At 43.9% G+C, this 16,758-nt stretch overlaps 1 protein-coding gene across 1 annotated transcript in view; it reads right to left on the minus strand.

Annotated features, from left to right (window-relative positions):
- LOC308305665 (uncharacterized protein) overlaps positions 1–16,758 on the minus strand; it is a 43,971-nt gene that overhangs the window by 6,106 nt on the left and 21,107 nt on the right. Inside the window, exons 2-4 of the mRNA XM_080750497.1 lie at positions 10,339–10,420; positions 8,987–9,516; positions 3,786–3,839 (exon numbers count right to left, since the gene is read on the minus strand). Of these exons, the coding sequence (XP_080606623.1) occupies positions 3,786–3,839; positions 8,987–9,516; positions 10,339–10,420 (666 nt within the window). The remainder of the gene's footprint in view (positions 1–3,785; positions 3,840–8,986; positions 9,517–10,338; positions 10,421–16,758) is intronic.

The raw sequence follows: 16,758 nt of genomic DNA on the forward strand, positions 1-16,758 counted from the left end.
GTCTTAGTTTTAGTCACCATAGCCTTGTTTTTATTTAGTTTTGTCAGTGAAAAAAGCTAGTCGGCAAAAGAAATTCGACATTTAGTAGACGAAATCAACACTACTACAGCGCAGCAAGGCCCTGCATTGTGCTACCGCTGCCTCCCCTCCCCTGCTACCACTACCATCATCCTGCAGACACTGTCATCACCCGCCACGGCCCCATAACCACTCCCCATCCCCTGCATCCATTCCAGCTGCCTTATAGTTCTGAGACCGTGGGGGCCCCACTCCGGGGGCCCCATCCCCCGCCCTTCCAGATCCGGTGTCTCCTCTGGACTGTGGCCAGGAAACTGAGGGGCCGACAGATAAAAGACTGGGGGGGAAAAGGAGAAGACAGAACGGGTGAAGTTATGAGGGAGGGGGAGAGCGAGAGAGACGGGGAGATGAAGAGAGGATGAAGTGTGCAGAGAAAGAGAGAGACAGGGGGTGCAGGTCACAGTGAACAGTGGCACAAAAGGGTAGAAAGAGTGGAGGGGTCACGGAGGTTCTGGGGGCCCCTGGGGCCCCCACGCGGCTCATCGTCAGGCCCCCTTCATCCCCCTCCGGACCAAGAAAATGTCTCCCTGCTGGAACGGGGCCAGCCACCATAGACGTCACCGACGGCGACAACAACGCGCTTACTAACAAGACCAGCAGGAACGGGAGATAATGAGCAATATCTCCACGTATCAGTGGAGCAACACAGCTATAGCAGCCGGCCGGGCTAAAAATGGAAGATGACTTCATCCTGGCAGTGCACCACGAGGGAACCGCATAACACTCTACCCTCCTCTTCTTCTTCCGGCTGCTCTCCATCTCACTGCTGCTCGCGCTTTCCCTCCACGTTGAGAGATCCGACCTTAAAACAGGACCATACGGGTGTGGTCTTAGCTTATTGGCTGCGACATTACTGCCGAACGTTGTTCAAAGCATAACGTGGTTTGCTTGATTTTCAAGGAAGCCGTTGGTTTCCATTTAATTCAGTATAATACGAAAATCTACTTTCAGAGACTTGAAACCTGCTTAATATGGGTATTCCAACGATACTAACTATCAATTTGCTGTCATCTTCAGTCATAGTTCCGTTATGGTTCCGTTTCATTGCATTTTTATGCACAGATGGATTTGAAAATTGTAGACAAAAATAAGTAAGATAAAATCAAAACATCAAATCATTTCTCTGGATCCACATAAAAACGTCATGGCTCCAATGTGCATCCAATGTGGATCTCGGTCAGCCATCTATGATATACTCAGTCACGTGACAATAAATTATGGAGGTAAATCTGTGGCCTACTGGCAGTGTGCACAAGAGTTTCCTTAAAGACTCCCGCAGAGCCTTGCTGTAAAAATAAGGCCATGAAGAGTAAAATGGTTTATGTACAATATGTGCCCAACGCTGTGAACAGACAATGTTGTGTATGGACACCAGTTTAGTAGCCCTAGCGGCATAATATTCAAATGTTCTGTTAAAATGGACATAACGTTATGCAAAAATAGCAGATCTACAAGCTCGGTTGAGTTTGAAGAGATTATAATGGATAAAAAAGTGCGCCAAGGTCCCCGGTCTGCATTTTACTGTATATATGGTTTAAGTTGGTTAATGCTGAATTATTTTAATCACTGTTCAAACAACGGATATAGTGCCTCTCAGTCAACTGGATGTGACTGGATTACTAGGTTGTGCTGGTAGTACTGTACACGTTCGTGGTTGCACAGACGATGTCCGTGACACAAACAGGGCCGTCATAAGTCTCAACAGACACCGTCCCACACAACGTGATAATAACATGGCTTTTCTCACCACCGCCACACAGCATGTCCTTCTGGAGCGGCCGTGCTTTGTGCCAAGGCACCCAGGCTCCTTCCACACTGATGTGAGCTCTCCAACCCGCCTCCCTTATACCAGCTACTAAAACAAAACCAGTGTACATCCTGAGTACTACAGACAGGGAGCGAGGAGACCAAACTGCGGTGATACTCTGCTCATGAGTTTCAGGCAGTACTAGTTTGACAAACAGTAGGTGTCCTCTTAACCCAGTGGTTCTAAACCTGTGGGTCCCCCAAATTATTTTGGGGGGTCCCCAGATGATTAACTTTATGTGAAACATTGTTTTCTCACTCAACATAACAAACCAACATAAAGTTTAAGTGTATAGAGGGTATCTGCACATTTCTAAAGTGATAATTTAAGGACTTTTTAATACCTCTAAAATGACAAAAGAATATCAAATATTCGCGGCAGAAACTGTGAAAATAGCAGATCTACATGCTCACAACGCCTCGCAACGTTGTGAGCATGTAGATCTGCTATTTAGTATTTTCACAATAGAACCGTGTTATACAAAATGTAATGCCTCAACTCTTAGTGCTCGTCAGGGTGGTGGAGGGTCCCCAGTTAAAATATGATTATTTTGTTTATTTTAATATAGTTTTTATTGGGGGTAAGTAGCAAAGTACAACACAGGTCAAAAAGTCAGTTTCCCCTTTTACATAGGAAACACAAGAAAAAACAGACAAAAAGACAAAGACAGACCAAAACAAAAAGACAAAAAAAATCAGCCAAAGAGAGAACAATAAAAGTAAAAGTAGTTGTTGACAGCATCCAGGAAAGAAAACCTTAGCTAATAATATAAGCGGGATTCAGGGAAATAAAACCCAGACTGTTCTCAGGCATTTGAGGGGACACCCCGGTCACGGGCTCTGTCACAGGAGACTGACCACCTATCCAGCAGAGGCTGCCATATTTTCATAAAGAGATCGTCCTTCTTAATAATTGAGTACCGAATTCTCTCCATATGGAGCACGTTGCCCAGGTCTCTGAGCCATTGCTTGAATGAAGGGCTAGATTCAGATTTCCATTGTTGTAAAATTAGACGTTTAGCCAACAATGTGCAAAGGGAGATCGCTCGGCCTTCGGATAAAATATGATTATTTTGGGGGTTGCGGCCTGAAAAGGTTGAGAACCACTGTCCTAACCGTCCCCAGGGTCTACAGTTCTCAACAGAGCAGCATGACCACCTTGAACCGCTGCAGATGAGCTATATTCATAATGTATTAGCATACTCTACCATACAGCTCACTAATTAATTCAAATTATTTCCAGATTGCATCTTTAATTTAACTTTAAGAAGCAGTCGTTTTAGTTGGATTAAACCTCTGAAAGTAGTCTGAGAATATGTTAGAGGCTCACAAATGTACTCCTGTTCACTCACAAGAAAACCAGTGTAGTAACTGTCAGACGTAATAATCCCTGACAGTTGTCACAGACGTTGTATTATAGCATTGTTTGGCTTGGCTTTGATGTGCAAAAGCAAACTCACGACAGACCGTCACATGTCTCGAGCGTGGCTCTGTCACCAGAAGGGCATGGGAACAAACATCAGTGCCAGATGCTGTCCCAGCATGCCATTGGAGGGGCATCAAGGTACAGACTGGCCTGTTCACGGGCACCGAGCAACCCTGCAACCTTATCGCCACCGTAATGGATACCTAGATCTGGACTGCCCATTGTGGCACTGCATAAAAGAAAGGGACTCTGTGTGTGTGTGTGTGTGTGCGTGTGTGTGTGTGTGCGTGCGTGCGTGCGTGCGCGTGCGTGCGTGCGTGTGCGTGCGTGCGTGCGTGCGAGAGAGAGAGTCTTCAGATTATTACCACTGCTTGCACCATATATTGTGCTCATGTATGGTACTTTTGTGCAAAATACAACATGTTGCTTTGTTCATGTGGGAATGTAACAGCTTCAATATAACAACTGAACTCACCCGAATCTTTATTGTGCGTGTTTTCCCCCCGCAGTTCTTTTTCAGCAGCATTTTCTGTGGGGGACAAAAATACACATGCAGTGAATTAATTCATAATATTCACATGGATAGTTTTTTACATTATATTGTGGCTTTGGCATTGAACGTTAGGAGGACATATTAAAACTGATATACATTCCTGTTTTCATTTTAGGCTTCATAAACAAAAATACTACAGGTGTGACAAATAACTTAGAAATTACATATTTAATAACTTTAACTATAGTGGAAACAGCCAGTCTACAAGCCGCAGTGATGCACCGTCAGCTTGTAGACCTGCTATTTCTATTTCATTTTACATGGAAACAGTTGTGATGATTATGCATAACAATTACAGTGCAAGTACATTTACTCAAGTACTGTACAATTCTGAGATATTTTGTTGTAGTATTTCCAATTTTCTGTACTCGTAGATCTGCTATTTAAAAAAAAAACATGTATACATTTGAAAACTTGTGAAATGGGACATTCTGCATAATCACTACGGGAGGCTCTCTCCATTCCGACATGTCGCCACTCCGAAATTGACTTCTTATTGTCGGAGTGGCGACACTCCCACGGGGGTTCGGTTTAGGGTTAGGGTTAGAGATAGGGTTAGTGTCAGAATGGAGACATGTCGGAAAGGAGACATGTCGGAGTGGAGAGATGCACTCAATGACTACGGTACTTTTACTTTTAGGACTTTAATATTTATATATATTTTATTTTTATACCAATACTTTTACTTAAGTACAACATGTGAGTACTTCTTCCACCACTGGTCATTTCTAATGTAAAACAGGCCGTGTACTGTACGTGTGCAGTGAGTGGTTCAGACCTCCTGAACACTGAAAGTCAATTAATGCTGAATCAGGGTGATCAAGGAAGCGCTGCGATCCCAGCCGTCTGACTAAACCAAACAGTGGGTCAATGAGGCTTATGTAATATCCTGTCTTTCAAGGCTCCCCTCCCTCGCCTCTTCCACGCAGCTCCGCCATTCTCATAAACGGTGGGGGTGGAGGCTGCTCCACAATCAAGGAATTGTCTCAGGGCCGGGGAGGTAGGCTTCTAAAGGGGGAAGGGAAGCCCTGGGAAGAATGGCAGCACAAGAACCCATGCTGCTGCCGAGCTGGGAGAGCCGGTGGGTGTCCAGTGTGCACCGTGGTGTGCACTTGCCCCTCACGCTTGCACCCCCACACACAGTCGCACATCTCTGTTCCAACAATGGCATACATGTACTCACTACTCCGTCAAACTCTTCTGTGTTACTTTAACTCTGACAGTGTGTACACATGTAATCAAATGGCGCTGTGCAGGGGGACCATTTGGTTACCTTTTGTACAGTTTCAGAGTTACAAACTGAAGGATTAACATTGACCCCAGTGTGATGTGGTGTCAATGGAGGCCCACCTCAAACCCCTGCATATGTGCTAGTTATACGGTATTAACATACTCTACCATGGTTAAACTCATGTTTTATTAATTAAAATAAGTTCTAGATTACCGCTTTATGTCATCCCCTGCCCAAGAGCAACCTGTGGAATCACGACAGGCTGTGCCAACTGTTTTTCCAACTGTTTTTCTAAACTGTTCAACTGGGGATTTCCATTTTTTCGTTCAATCATCATTGAACAATCAAAGCTAGCCATTTGATGACTTTGGCAACAAGTGTCTGCCCTTGTCAACTTTATCGGATTGTCTCCCAACTTGTGAACCGATCAGCAAAAAAAAGGGGAAAAAAAGAAATGGACATCTGCCACGCAAACCGTCGTCATCCATGACAATCATGCTGACAAAACAATGGAAGTCCCACATCTGAGCAATTGGGACGAGGATTAGCATGCATGATGGATTAACAGAGGCTGAAAGAAAAACAGCCCACTGGCCCCTTAACCCCAGCCTTTAAGAATATTATGAGATAAATAAATGTATCAACAAGGTTGAAAGCTCACGCTGCTCTCGCATGCTCAGGGCCACGGCTGCACTTCATGTTTGTCAAACGCACTGGCTTAATGGATGTGTCCTAGATTTGGGCTATGAACTCAAACCTTTTCCCCGAGAGCAAATCCTCCTGAGGCCTTTCTGGATAAGGCTGGATAAGATTTCAAAAGCATAAATTGCTGCTTCTTGTTCTGCTTTTTGATGAACCTATATGCAGTGGTGTAAATTAAATAAGTGCAGTACTGCCTAAAATCACGCAAAGCACTACACAGTATCTCTAAAGTCATGTCATCAACATGGATCTGTCCCATTTCCCATATTCCCTCCTGATTGGCTACGGTTGCCTTCTAAAGTTTGTGTATGCGACGTGACGGTCACCTACCGGTATCTCCCGATTAAGGAGTCTTACTGGTATAATACTGTACTTTTACTCCACTACAATAATATGAAAACTTAATTGATTATTATTACAAAACACACTAACCATAAATATCTATTTCGGCCATTTGAAAATAGTAGATCTACAAGCTCACAATGTGTCAGGATGTTACGCATTGTGAGGTTGTAGATCGATTGTTTTATACATTTTTAAATAGTGAAATGGGACATTCTGCACAATAAGTACTTTTTCTTCTGGTACTTTAAGTATATATTGATACCGATACATTTGAACACATTTTGATTTGGGACTTCTACTTGCAACAAATCAAAAAGAGTGTATTTTAACATGAAGGATACAGTCAGTGTTACAGTGCAGTGGTTCTCAAAGTCGATTCCAGGGACTCTGTGGGTTCCTTTATGGGGGTCTAAATGGACCCATACAAGTCTGTAACTCTAACAGTGTACAAATGGAACCAAATGGACCCGTCAGAGTTAAGGGGGAAACCTTGAAATGTAAAAGTGTGAGTGTACGGAGGCCATGTCCATTACCACAGTGTTTCTCAACCTGTGGGTCGGGACCCCCAGGGGGGTCCCCAAATTATTTTCGGGGGTACAAAATGTAATGCCTCAACTCTTAGTGCTCGTCAGGGTGGAGGGGGTTCCCCAGTTAAAATATGATTATTTTGGGGGTAGCGGCCTGAAAAGGTTGAGAACCACTGCATTACCAGTGGGAGAGCCGGGTGACACAGCAAAATCCTCAGGGTTCATTTAACCCTGAGGGTTAAAAAGAAACCCGGAGGACTTCAGTGTGTGGACGCTGCTGAGCTAAGGGTTAATGTTGGAAGTGAGCACCGTCTGCCTGCTACCTCTCTAGGCCCCCTATTGTATTCCATCCCTCGCAGCACCTCCCCTTCCACTTGACTGAATGCACACACGCACCCGTGGGGGAAAGTAACTAAGTACATCTACTTAAGTAATGTGCTTAGGCACAATGTTGAGGTGTTTACAAGTACTTTACTTGATTACATTTCCAATTTCCAACACTTTTAGTTCTACTCCACTACATCTCGGATCCAAAATGTTGTACTTTTACTCCACTACATTTATTTGATTACTTTGCAGATATACTGTAGATACATAAACCACTTCATTTTATACCGTGGCTGTTTGAAAATAGCCGATCTATAGCTGACAACATGTTACATCGCAACGCGCTGTGAGCTTGTAGATCTGCTATTTTCAAACATTTTGTACTTTTTGGTACCTCAAGTACTTATGGATGCCAATACGTTTATACTTTTACTCAAGTCAATTTTGGATTCTGTACTTCAGTATTGATACTTATATATTTAAGTAAAACATTCGAGTACTTTTTCCACCACTGACACACACACGCACGCACGCACACACACACACACACACACACACACACACACACACACACACACACACACACACACACACACACACACACACACACACACACACACACACACACACGCACACACTGAGATTACACTCATACCCACTGATAAAGCAAAAAAAAAAAAAACATACTTAAAAGATCAACACACAAACACACTATATCCATGCATGCACAGGCAGGCAGGCAGATAGAAGAAAGAAAGAACGTATAGAAGAAAGAATACGCGCTCCAGTAGTTCTTTCTGTCCTCCCTCAGCTCTCATTCACTGCCTGCTGTGTGTGATCATCTGCTCGCTCCCTCTGAAAATCCCCACCAACATATGGACCTTTGAAACCTGTAGTTTAGTCTCTCCACAAGAGCACACATACAGTATTACACACACCCTCCCCCCCAACCCACCCATCTACGAGGCCCCAGAGCCAACAAGTCCGCTGGGGCCTTCAACGATCAGCGGAGCAGCTTCTCCATGACTCATTAGTGGCTGTCGTTTTTCTCTTGTTTATTTAATCCTCTCCTCCTCCTCCTTCTCCTCCCCCTCCCTCGCCTCCTCCTCCTCCTCCACACCCCTCCGTCGTTTCCCCCTCGCTCGCCAGCTTTTGTGAGAAACCAGGACGGACATCTGCCGTCCGTGCCTCCCCTCGCCTTCATCTCCTTCCAGCCGGACCACCGCGGTGGCAGGCGTCCGGCTATGGGCGGCCGGGTAGGGGGGGTCGCATTGTGTGTTTGTGTGTGCATACAGGCTAAGGCTGGGGGAAAGGGGGGTGGGGGGGGGTCATCGTTATAGTTTGGGGTCTAATCCTGTCCTCTACTTACTACTATGTCGTGAACCATAGTTTGCCTGGCAGTGTGCAAGGTTTAATACAAACCTTAAATAAAAAAACTTTGGTCTTTGATTAACTTAACAGTGGTGGAAGAAGTACTGTCACTATCACTGCAATGAAAGTAAAAGTTACAATAAAAGTAAAAGTAAAAGGCCTGCATTCAATATTTTACGTGAATAAAATTACAAATGTATTGGCATACTTAAAGTACCAAAGTAAAAGAACAAAACTTTTTCCCAAATTTGTCAAATGTAAGGGCTTGTCAGATTGGTCAACTAGGAATGGGCAATATAATCGATATCGCAATATATCTCAATATTTTATTTCCCAATTCTGTATCTAGAAGTCCGGTCCTGACACTCCGCTGCTTCCAGTGATTCATCTCAATATAAATTATATCGCAATATATCGCAATATGTATCGCATTGCAATATATCGTGATACAATCGTATCGTGACCCAAGTATCGTGATACGTGTCGTGTCGTGAGGTTCTTGCCAATACACATCCCTACTCACATTGTGAAGTACGGCTACTTTTGGCTAATGTTACCCCCATAATATGGATGCCGGGGGATCAACTGAGTTTCCATTGGTTAGAGCCAGTGATACTAACCTGTTGCATCTTCTCCAGATCCAGGCTGGGCCTAACGGACTCCCCGCCGTAGCTGTGCCGGTGCTTCCTGTAGGGGGCCGCCGACTGGTCGAAGTGGGTCAGAATGATGGGCCGGGCCACCGGCTGCTGCACCACCTGCAGCTGGAAGCGCATGGGAGGGGGCTTGAGGCTGCGCGGGGGGCTGGAGCTGAAGAGCACCGGGCTGGGAGAGGCGGCCAGGCGAGGCCCTGGCTCCACCGGCGGCCTGGCGGAGGCGGGAGACCCGCAGCCGCACAGGTCCCGCACCTCCTCGTCGCTGGACGCGCTGCTCTGATGGTCGCCACCGTGGTGGTGGTGGTGGCGGTGGTGGTGGAACGCCGAGGCCCACTTCCTGCTGTCGCCGATCCTCTCCAGCTCCTCCTCGGAGGAATGTCGGTCCAGGCTGGCGTCTAGGAGGAGGCGGAGGCGGCGCAGCCGAGCCGGGGAGGGAGGACCCTGGTTGTGCTGCTGGCTGGTCGCCAGCGGAGTGAGGACGCAGTTCCTCCGCCTCTCTGGGAAGATGGAGGACAGCCATTCTCAAACGTTTTCATTTCCCCTCACAGTTTATGAAGCATTTAGGCCACAGGCCCCCCATCATTCAGGGGAAATCTCGCTTTTGCGAACCCCCATCATTTCGACCGGAGGGTTAGCGACTCACTCCACGGAGGTTAAGGTTAGGGTGAGGGTTAGAGTGGGGTGTCGAAAAGATAAGATGTAGCAACAGCGACATGCTCCCATCATTCTGAGAGTGTTCAAATCTAAGCGGTATGGTATAGGGATGCAACAGTTAAACAAACTAATTGATTTTTACAATTTTCTACAGATACAACAGCAGTGACAACACAGAAATGTGTGTGGGGAGGAATTCATTTCTCGCTATTGTTTGTCACTGATTAAATAATATTTAATTGCAGCCCTATACCGTAAGGATCCATTTGGTTTAATTTGTGTACTCGGAGTCACAGTCATTTAGCTGGTGACCCCTTGGAACCCCCTCAAGACCCCCGGTGGTTCCCCACTTTTACAAACATTGATGTAAGAAACAGGTGTTGGGTGTGTGCACGAGTGCATGCAATATGCTGTGTCCAACTTGCCAAATAATTAGGCGCATTAATTAGAAAAGTGTGTACTTAAATTCTGCTTTTTGGATACTGTAAACATTCACATATTTCAGTTTCACGAGCTGGCCATGTGAGTATGAAATAAACAACAATTTTCACATGATTTGTATTAAGGATGATCATAATAAACGATATACGTGCCAAGAGTAATAGCGAGAGCAGTAATGTTCCTGCGTAGAGACGATGGAATAATAACGGGTGAAAGGCACCTACCTCTGTCGATCTGTGCAAGTTCCTGGTTCTCACCCTCCGAGTCGTCACTCTCCCCTCCCTCTCCGCTGCCATGGTAGGAGATCTGCAAGAGGGTCGGGGGTTAGAGGTCAGATATGGCATGAAGCAAGGCCCGTTAAATGAACCATTACATCCTTTATTTTGGTGAGGAGCAGCAGCACTGTGGAACGAAGACACGATAGAAGGAGAGGTTTAAGTCCCTCGCCTTGAATGTTGAAGCTGTTAGCAGAGTCGTTCTTTGCATGAAAAGGTCTGCTTTTTTTCTTTCTTTTTCTGTTTTTCTTTTTAAGATTTTAAACCACAAACGGCCGATTCCTACAAACTTCAGGAGCCAGGCCTACAATATATGACCGAAAGTTCAAACCAGAATTGCAAAACATAACAAATACTGGCACAAATCATATTTGAACCTTGCACAAAGCTGCAATGTTTTTCTGAACCCACTTTGTACACATTAACTACCACACATACTGTAAATGTGATGTGCTTCCAATGATGACAAAACCTGCTTGCATTTCTTTTCTTTTCTAGCTGTTTACTCTGAACTGAAGCCAACTGTTAAGCTAACCTATTTGTGCAACCTGATTCACACTATCTTAAAAAAATAAATCAATTCCTCGATTGAACCCAGAAACCCGGCAGACTGCAATGCTAAGAGTTAAGTAATGTGCATCACACTTGGTAATTACCACTCTGAGGCCCAGCCGCGCAGCTGCCATCTGTGCTGTGTGTGCATGGGTAAGGACACGCACGCATGACACGCTCGCATGACACGCACGCGCGCACACACACACACACACACACACACACACACACACACACACACACACACACACACACACACACACACACACACACACACACACACCTCCTCTTCCTCTTGGCAACCTCACACAGAGTGAAAGAGGAGAAAGGATCCAAGGCTTCAAAGCCCTGACATGGGCAGACTACATATCATGATTCTCAACTCCCATATTTTACAACAGTCTTCTGCAATATGCTTCCATATTAAAGAGCACGTCGCCTGTTTTCAACCTATCTTCATATAACTGGTCCTCCTCACTATTGCTCTTTATAAGATGGCACCATTTATCTCTACTCACCCTCTGTGTCTCATAGGAGGTCTGTGGACAGTTCAGAAACCTGCCTACCAGGGAGACGAGTATGGCAATATTTGGTAACAAGATTTCAAAACAAGTTTTTCATTAATGTAAGAACAATGGCTTCTATTTCTTTCCAGGAATATGGCGATGATGTCATTGGTAGGCAGGTTTCTGAACTGCAGCCCAGAAACGAGACACAGAGTGAGTGGACAGAAATGGTGCCATGTCTTGGCACGTGGACCAATTACTGTATTTGAAGATGAGGTTGAAAATGGGCAAAGCAGAATATAAAACTTGGCAGGCCACAGTACAAAATGTACAGTATTGTCCGAGTAAAAGTCAGATACTGTACTTTGTTGCACAACAGCGTTGCGTACTGAATAGGTCTATAGCCGAACTACTGCACAAACTCACAACACGAACACGCCGTGGACAAGAAGCATTGTGCGCAATGCAGCAACGTGTAGCTCACTGTTAGCATAACAGTAGCAAACTTGCAAATGTTTTCCGACTTCTGTCACAGTCTTTAGCAATATGGCAAGACAAATGTGTGTGTGTGTGTGTGTGTGTGTGTGTGTGTGTGTGTGTGTGTGTGTGTGTGTGTGTGTGTGTGTGTGTGTGTGTGTGTGTAGTTAGTGTTATTCAGTTTTGTTTGCGGTTAAACCGTGTCTCAGTTTCTGAGTCAGCCTCCCAACAAACACCCTTCAATTTACAGTGCCTTAATTTCCCTTACGCAACAGGTTACCATGGTTATATCAATACTACTGCTAAGTTGCTGACCATGGTGGAAAAAGTACCAAAGTATCAATACTGCAGTGTAGAAATACTAAAATTACAAAGTTATTGGTATCTAAATGTTCTTAAAGTACCAAAAGTAGAAAGTTCTCATATGCAGATTGTCCCGTTTCACAAGTTTTCGTTGTTAAAAATCTTCACGACACAACGCATTGTGAGCATGTAGATTGGGACCTGGGACCTGGGGGTCCCTGGGGCTCCGGGGGTCCTTGGAGGTTGTAGTTTGACAGTCAAGGAGTGTGTGTGCAAAATTTGGCATGGATGGGGGCAACGGTTGTGGAGATATGAGCAGGGCAAAAGTGTGACTGACTGACTGACTGACTGACTGACTGACTGACTCAGCCACGGACAGCCGGTGGAGGTTTCTACAGTAAGTAGCTCCCTACGGTCGCAATCAACTGGGTTTGTATGTTAAAGGTGTGTGTGTGTGTGTGTGTACAAGTATTTGAATAGACTTTTCTCATCAAGCTACGATGACTAAAACCAAGAATAAATATATTGACAATTTCGTCAACAAATAAACACTACACTAAAATGTCCCCTAGAGGAATTAGGGGAGAAGAGATCCAGTTGATCTAAAGGACATGTCATTTTATGTTTGGCTGCGTGTTCAGGGTGTTGCGCTTTGAAATTAGCAGCTCTACAAGCTCGGCTAGATCGGCTATTAACCAAGTGTAAAATCAGCCATTACGACAACAACAAGGCCTGCCAAAATGTTTTTGTTTTTTTTAATTGACAAAATCAACTGTAGATTTTGGTCGACTAAAACATTATGATATTTAGTGGACTAAAACTGTACTAACACTAAAACATTTCACACTGGTGTCTGGTCTGTCTGTATACTGGGCCTGTGCACATTCTTCTTCTGCAAATATCATTACTGCATATTGCAAGGGCACATGCTGTGGTACAGACTTTGCATGTCTGTCAGCAAAAAAAAAAAAAAGAGAGAGAGAGCTTTGCATTTGCTATTCAGTGAGGCACAACTGGTTTGCTTACTGTTTAGCAAGGTACTTTAAGTCAGACTTACATGAATTAGAAAATATTAAAATGTGTAAGATATAAATCTGTGCTATTTATTGTAGAGGGGAAAAGAAGGGGGCCTAGCTAGTATAGGTTAGAATAACTTCATTTGGCTATTATCGAACAGTAAGTAGATTTATGTAATTTATTATACTTGTGTGCAATAACATTAGAGAGTTCTTGCACTTTCGGAGGAAACTGGTGAGATCAGACTTTGAAACAAACCGCTATCCTTGTTGGGGTGTTTGAATGACCCGCACTGACCTCTCATGGATCCAAAAATCAAACCGTTTCAGCTCAGAAGAACCACTGATCTTGCAGTCAACACAACACAGCTACAACCGAAGACTCAGCATTTATTAGTGGCCAAGGCCACGAAGTGGCAAAAGCCTTGGCCACTCATTGTTATTGGACTTCAGCACTATTATTAGTGGCCAAGGCCACGAAGTGGCAAAAGCCTTGGCCACTCATTGTTATTGGACTTCAGCACTATTATTAGTGGCCAAGGCCACGAAGTGGCAAAAGCCTTGGCCACTCATTGTTATTGGACTTCATCACTATTATTATTATTATTATTATTATTCCGCCACTTTTTCTCTAGCGGCTAGACCGTGCAGTCGCTTTTTACGAAACTCGGCAGTATGGCAGAGGACTATGCCAAACGGCTAAAACGCGAAGCTCGCAACAATCTGCCAAAGGGTGGCGCTGTAGGAAGCCTTTGAAAAATGCCAACTTTGAACTGGTGTAGCTCATGCCCTGTTTCAGGTACAGCAATGAAACCTGTATACAATTATGCGTCTCCTCATGCCGAACAACTTTTACGCTCTGACTTTTGACCTCTGACCTTTACCTCTCCCACAATTTTGAATTATATGAAAAACAGTCAAAATCTATCTCCTCCTGGGATTTTCGCGTAACGTGCGCGAAACTTTTTTTACATGAACTTTGGACCAATACGGTCTGAGAACTTAGGCGGATTTTCTTTAAAGCGAAACATTATTTTTTAATAATTCACTCAATGTTGCAGTTATATGCAAATTATTCTTCTGCCTCTAAATCATACATGCAAAGTGACACGTTCATGGCATTTGGCAAATATGTAGAGGGTTATTCCAAATATCACTGAAAGCAATCTTACTCCAATTGGCCAAAGGGGGGCGCTATACGAAGCGTTTGAAAACTCAAACTTTAAAGGGGCATAAGTCATGCCTCGTTTCGTTTGAAGACATGCAACTTGCTTACACGCGTGCCTTGACTCAAGCGGAAGACATCTGTGTCTTTGTTAAGTAAGCTCCACCCTTAGATTTTCCGCCATTTTGAGCAGTTTGTAAAACACTTAAACCCGCTTTTATTCCGGAACTTTCGCGTCACGTGCACGGAACTTTTTTTACATGAACTTTGGACCAATATCTAAAGATCTGTCAGATCGGATTTTTTTTAAATTGAAACATGCTTTTTTAATAATTCAATCAACATTGCAAGTTTTATGCAAATTATTCTTCTGCCTCTAAAACATAGATGCAAAGTCACATTTTCATGATGAAATACTGTAGAGGGTAAGTCCAAATATCACTGAAACCAAAAAGAATCATATTTGAACTGGGGACCCCCCACCCTGACGTGAGTAGGGGTTTCCCATGATCTGGGCCTTAGGCTAGATGCAGAATAGAGCTGGGACGTTCGCGAACGAATCGAATCTTTTGAACGGCTCTTTGAAGTGAACGATGGGATCCGGTTTGCGCAGTAGAGAGCCGTTCATTTGGGGGGAGACCCCCTCCCCCCAATTCAACATCTCCTTGCTACTCCACTGAGTACTGACTGAGTACAGTGAGTGAGTGAGAGAGAGAGAACAAGTGGAGGAGCGAGTTCATTGTTGCCTGCTTGTTTTTTTTAGGTGTTTTATGAATAACAAAAGTCAAGGTAGCTTAATTTACACACACATTTTATGAAAAGGGTAAATACTAAATTGTGATCTCAACTGTCAGCAGAGGAATGTGGTGCCACCTTGTGGATTCATGTTTAAACAAATTCTTCTTAAAAATATATAAATATACAAGGAGCCAAATGAGCCAGTCTTTTGAACGGCTCTTTTTAGTGAGCCAGATCGATGGTACTGTCTCACTTCAAAGAGCCATAAATCCCACCTCTAATGCAGAATAGACCCAAACACAGCTGCCCAGCAATTTGCAATCAAACCACACCCAGTATAAAGCCAGACTTTCTGCAGTAACTTGCTCAGTGTGGTCCACAACACTGGAGGTGTTACAGGCAGCAGGTATGTACTCTTTATTTATTTCAACAACTATTCCAATTTCTGACAGTTTAATTCATTAATTATTTATACTTACCCATGCAATAATTTGACTTTTAGATACCATACCTACCTGATCCACTCGCTACACTGGCTGTGTGAATGAGGAACATTGTGACTTGGTGAGTGACCATGTGCTCTGTAATGTTATGTTGTTTTTGGTTTTGGGATCTAAATGTTAAACAATTTCTTTTGGAATGTAATGCTTGTATGTTAGCTGCAATGTTGATTATTGAATTGATGTATTTTGAGTTTAATGCCAATGCCTAGTTGGGCAGATTAATGGAATTATTTTGTTTCAAGCCTGTAGTGCAGCAGATTATTTGAATTTGTTGTTTTTCTATTCATTTGGCCTTTTTCTTTGATCCAGGCCAGGTTTATTCCCTAGAACTGAATCTGAAAGATGGCGAGCCTGCAGAAAGACTGACACAATCCTGTCTGACCTATGGGTAGGAAAAAGCAGCCGCAGTGACACTCATTCCTATTTTGATTTTGAAGTAATGACTTTGAGTTTCTTTATAAAGTAATGATGTTTGAGTGCATTCATTTATTCATTGTTTCAAACCATGCAGGGGAAGCTCAGCCTCACACCTGAAGCCCATCTGACAATCAGCTGACAATCAGTACCAGCTCCCAGATTGCTTCATTGGAGCCAAAGAAAGGCAGTGTAAGTGGGTTCATTATTCTGAACTGTGTGGAACGGGCAGATTGAACACCTCTTCTCTACCTTGTGGCTCAACTGTAATTATTCTGAAGTTCACCTCATTTCTCTCTCCCTCCCCCACCTAGGCTGGCTGGGTTCCAACACCCCCCAATTGGAATCCATAGTCTGCTCTGCCCACAGGACAGCAGCCCCATGTGAGCCCCTAAAGTTCCAAGTTTTGACCCCCAGCCGCCTTCCCCTCAACGTTTTTCAATAAAAACAATTTAACTTTAGTTAAGTCTGACTCTGCTAGCCACTTACAGAAAATAATGCTGCTATAATATTTTGCAATTGCAAATCCTTTGTGTAAATAAACTGAAATTCATACTATTGCATGACTATTTCTTTATCATGTTTCACAAGCATCTGGGTCTACAATGCCAGTGGTGTAAAAGTAACTGATTACATTTACTCAAATACTATCCTTAGTATAATTTTGAGGTATTTTATACTTCACTTGTATAGTC

This window comes from Nannobrachium achirus (genome assembly GCF_963921795.1).
Source record: "Nannobrachium achirus genome assembly, chromosome: 20".
NCBI lineage: Eukaryota > Metazoa > Chordata > Actinopteri > Myctophiformes > Myctophidae > Nannobrachium > Nannobrachium achirus.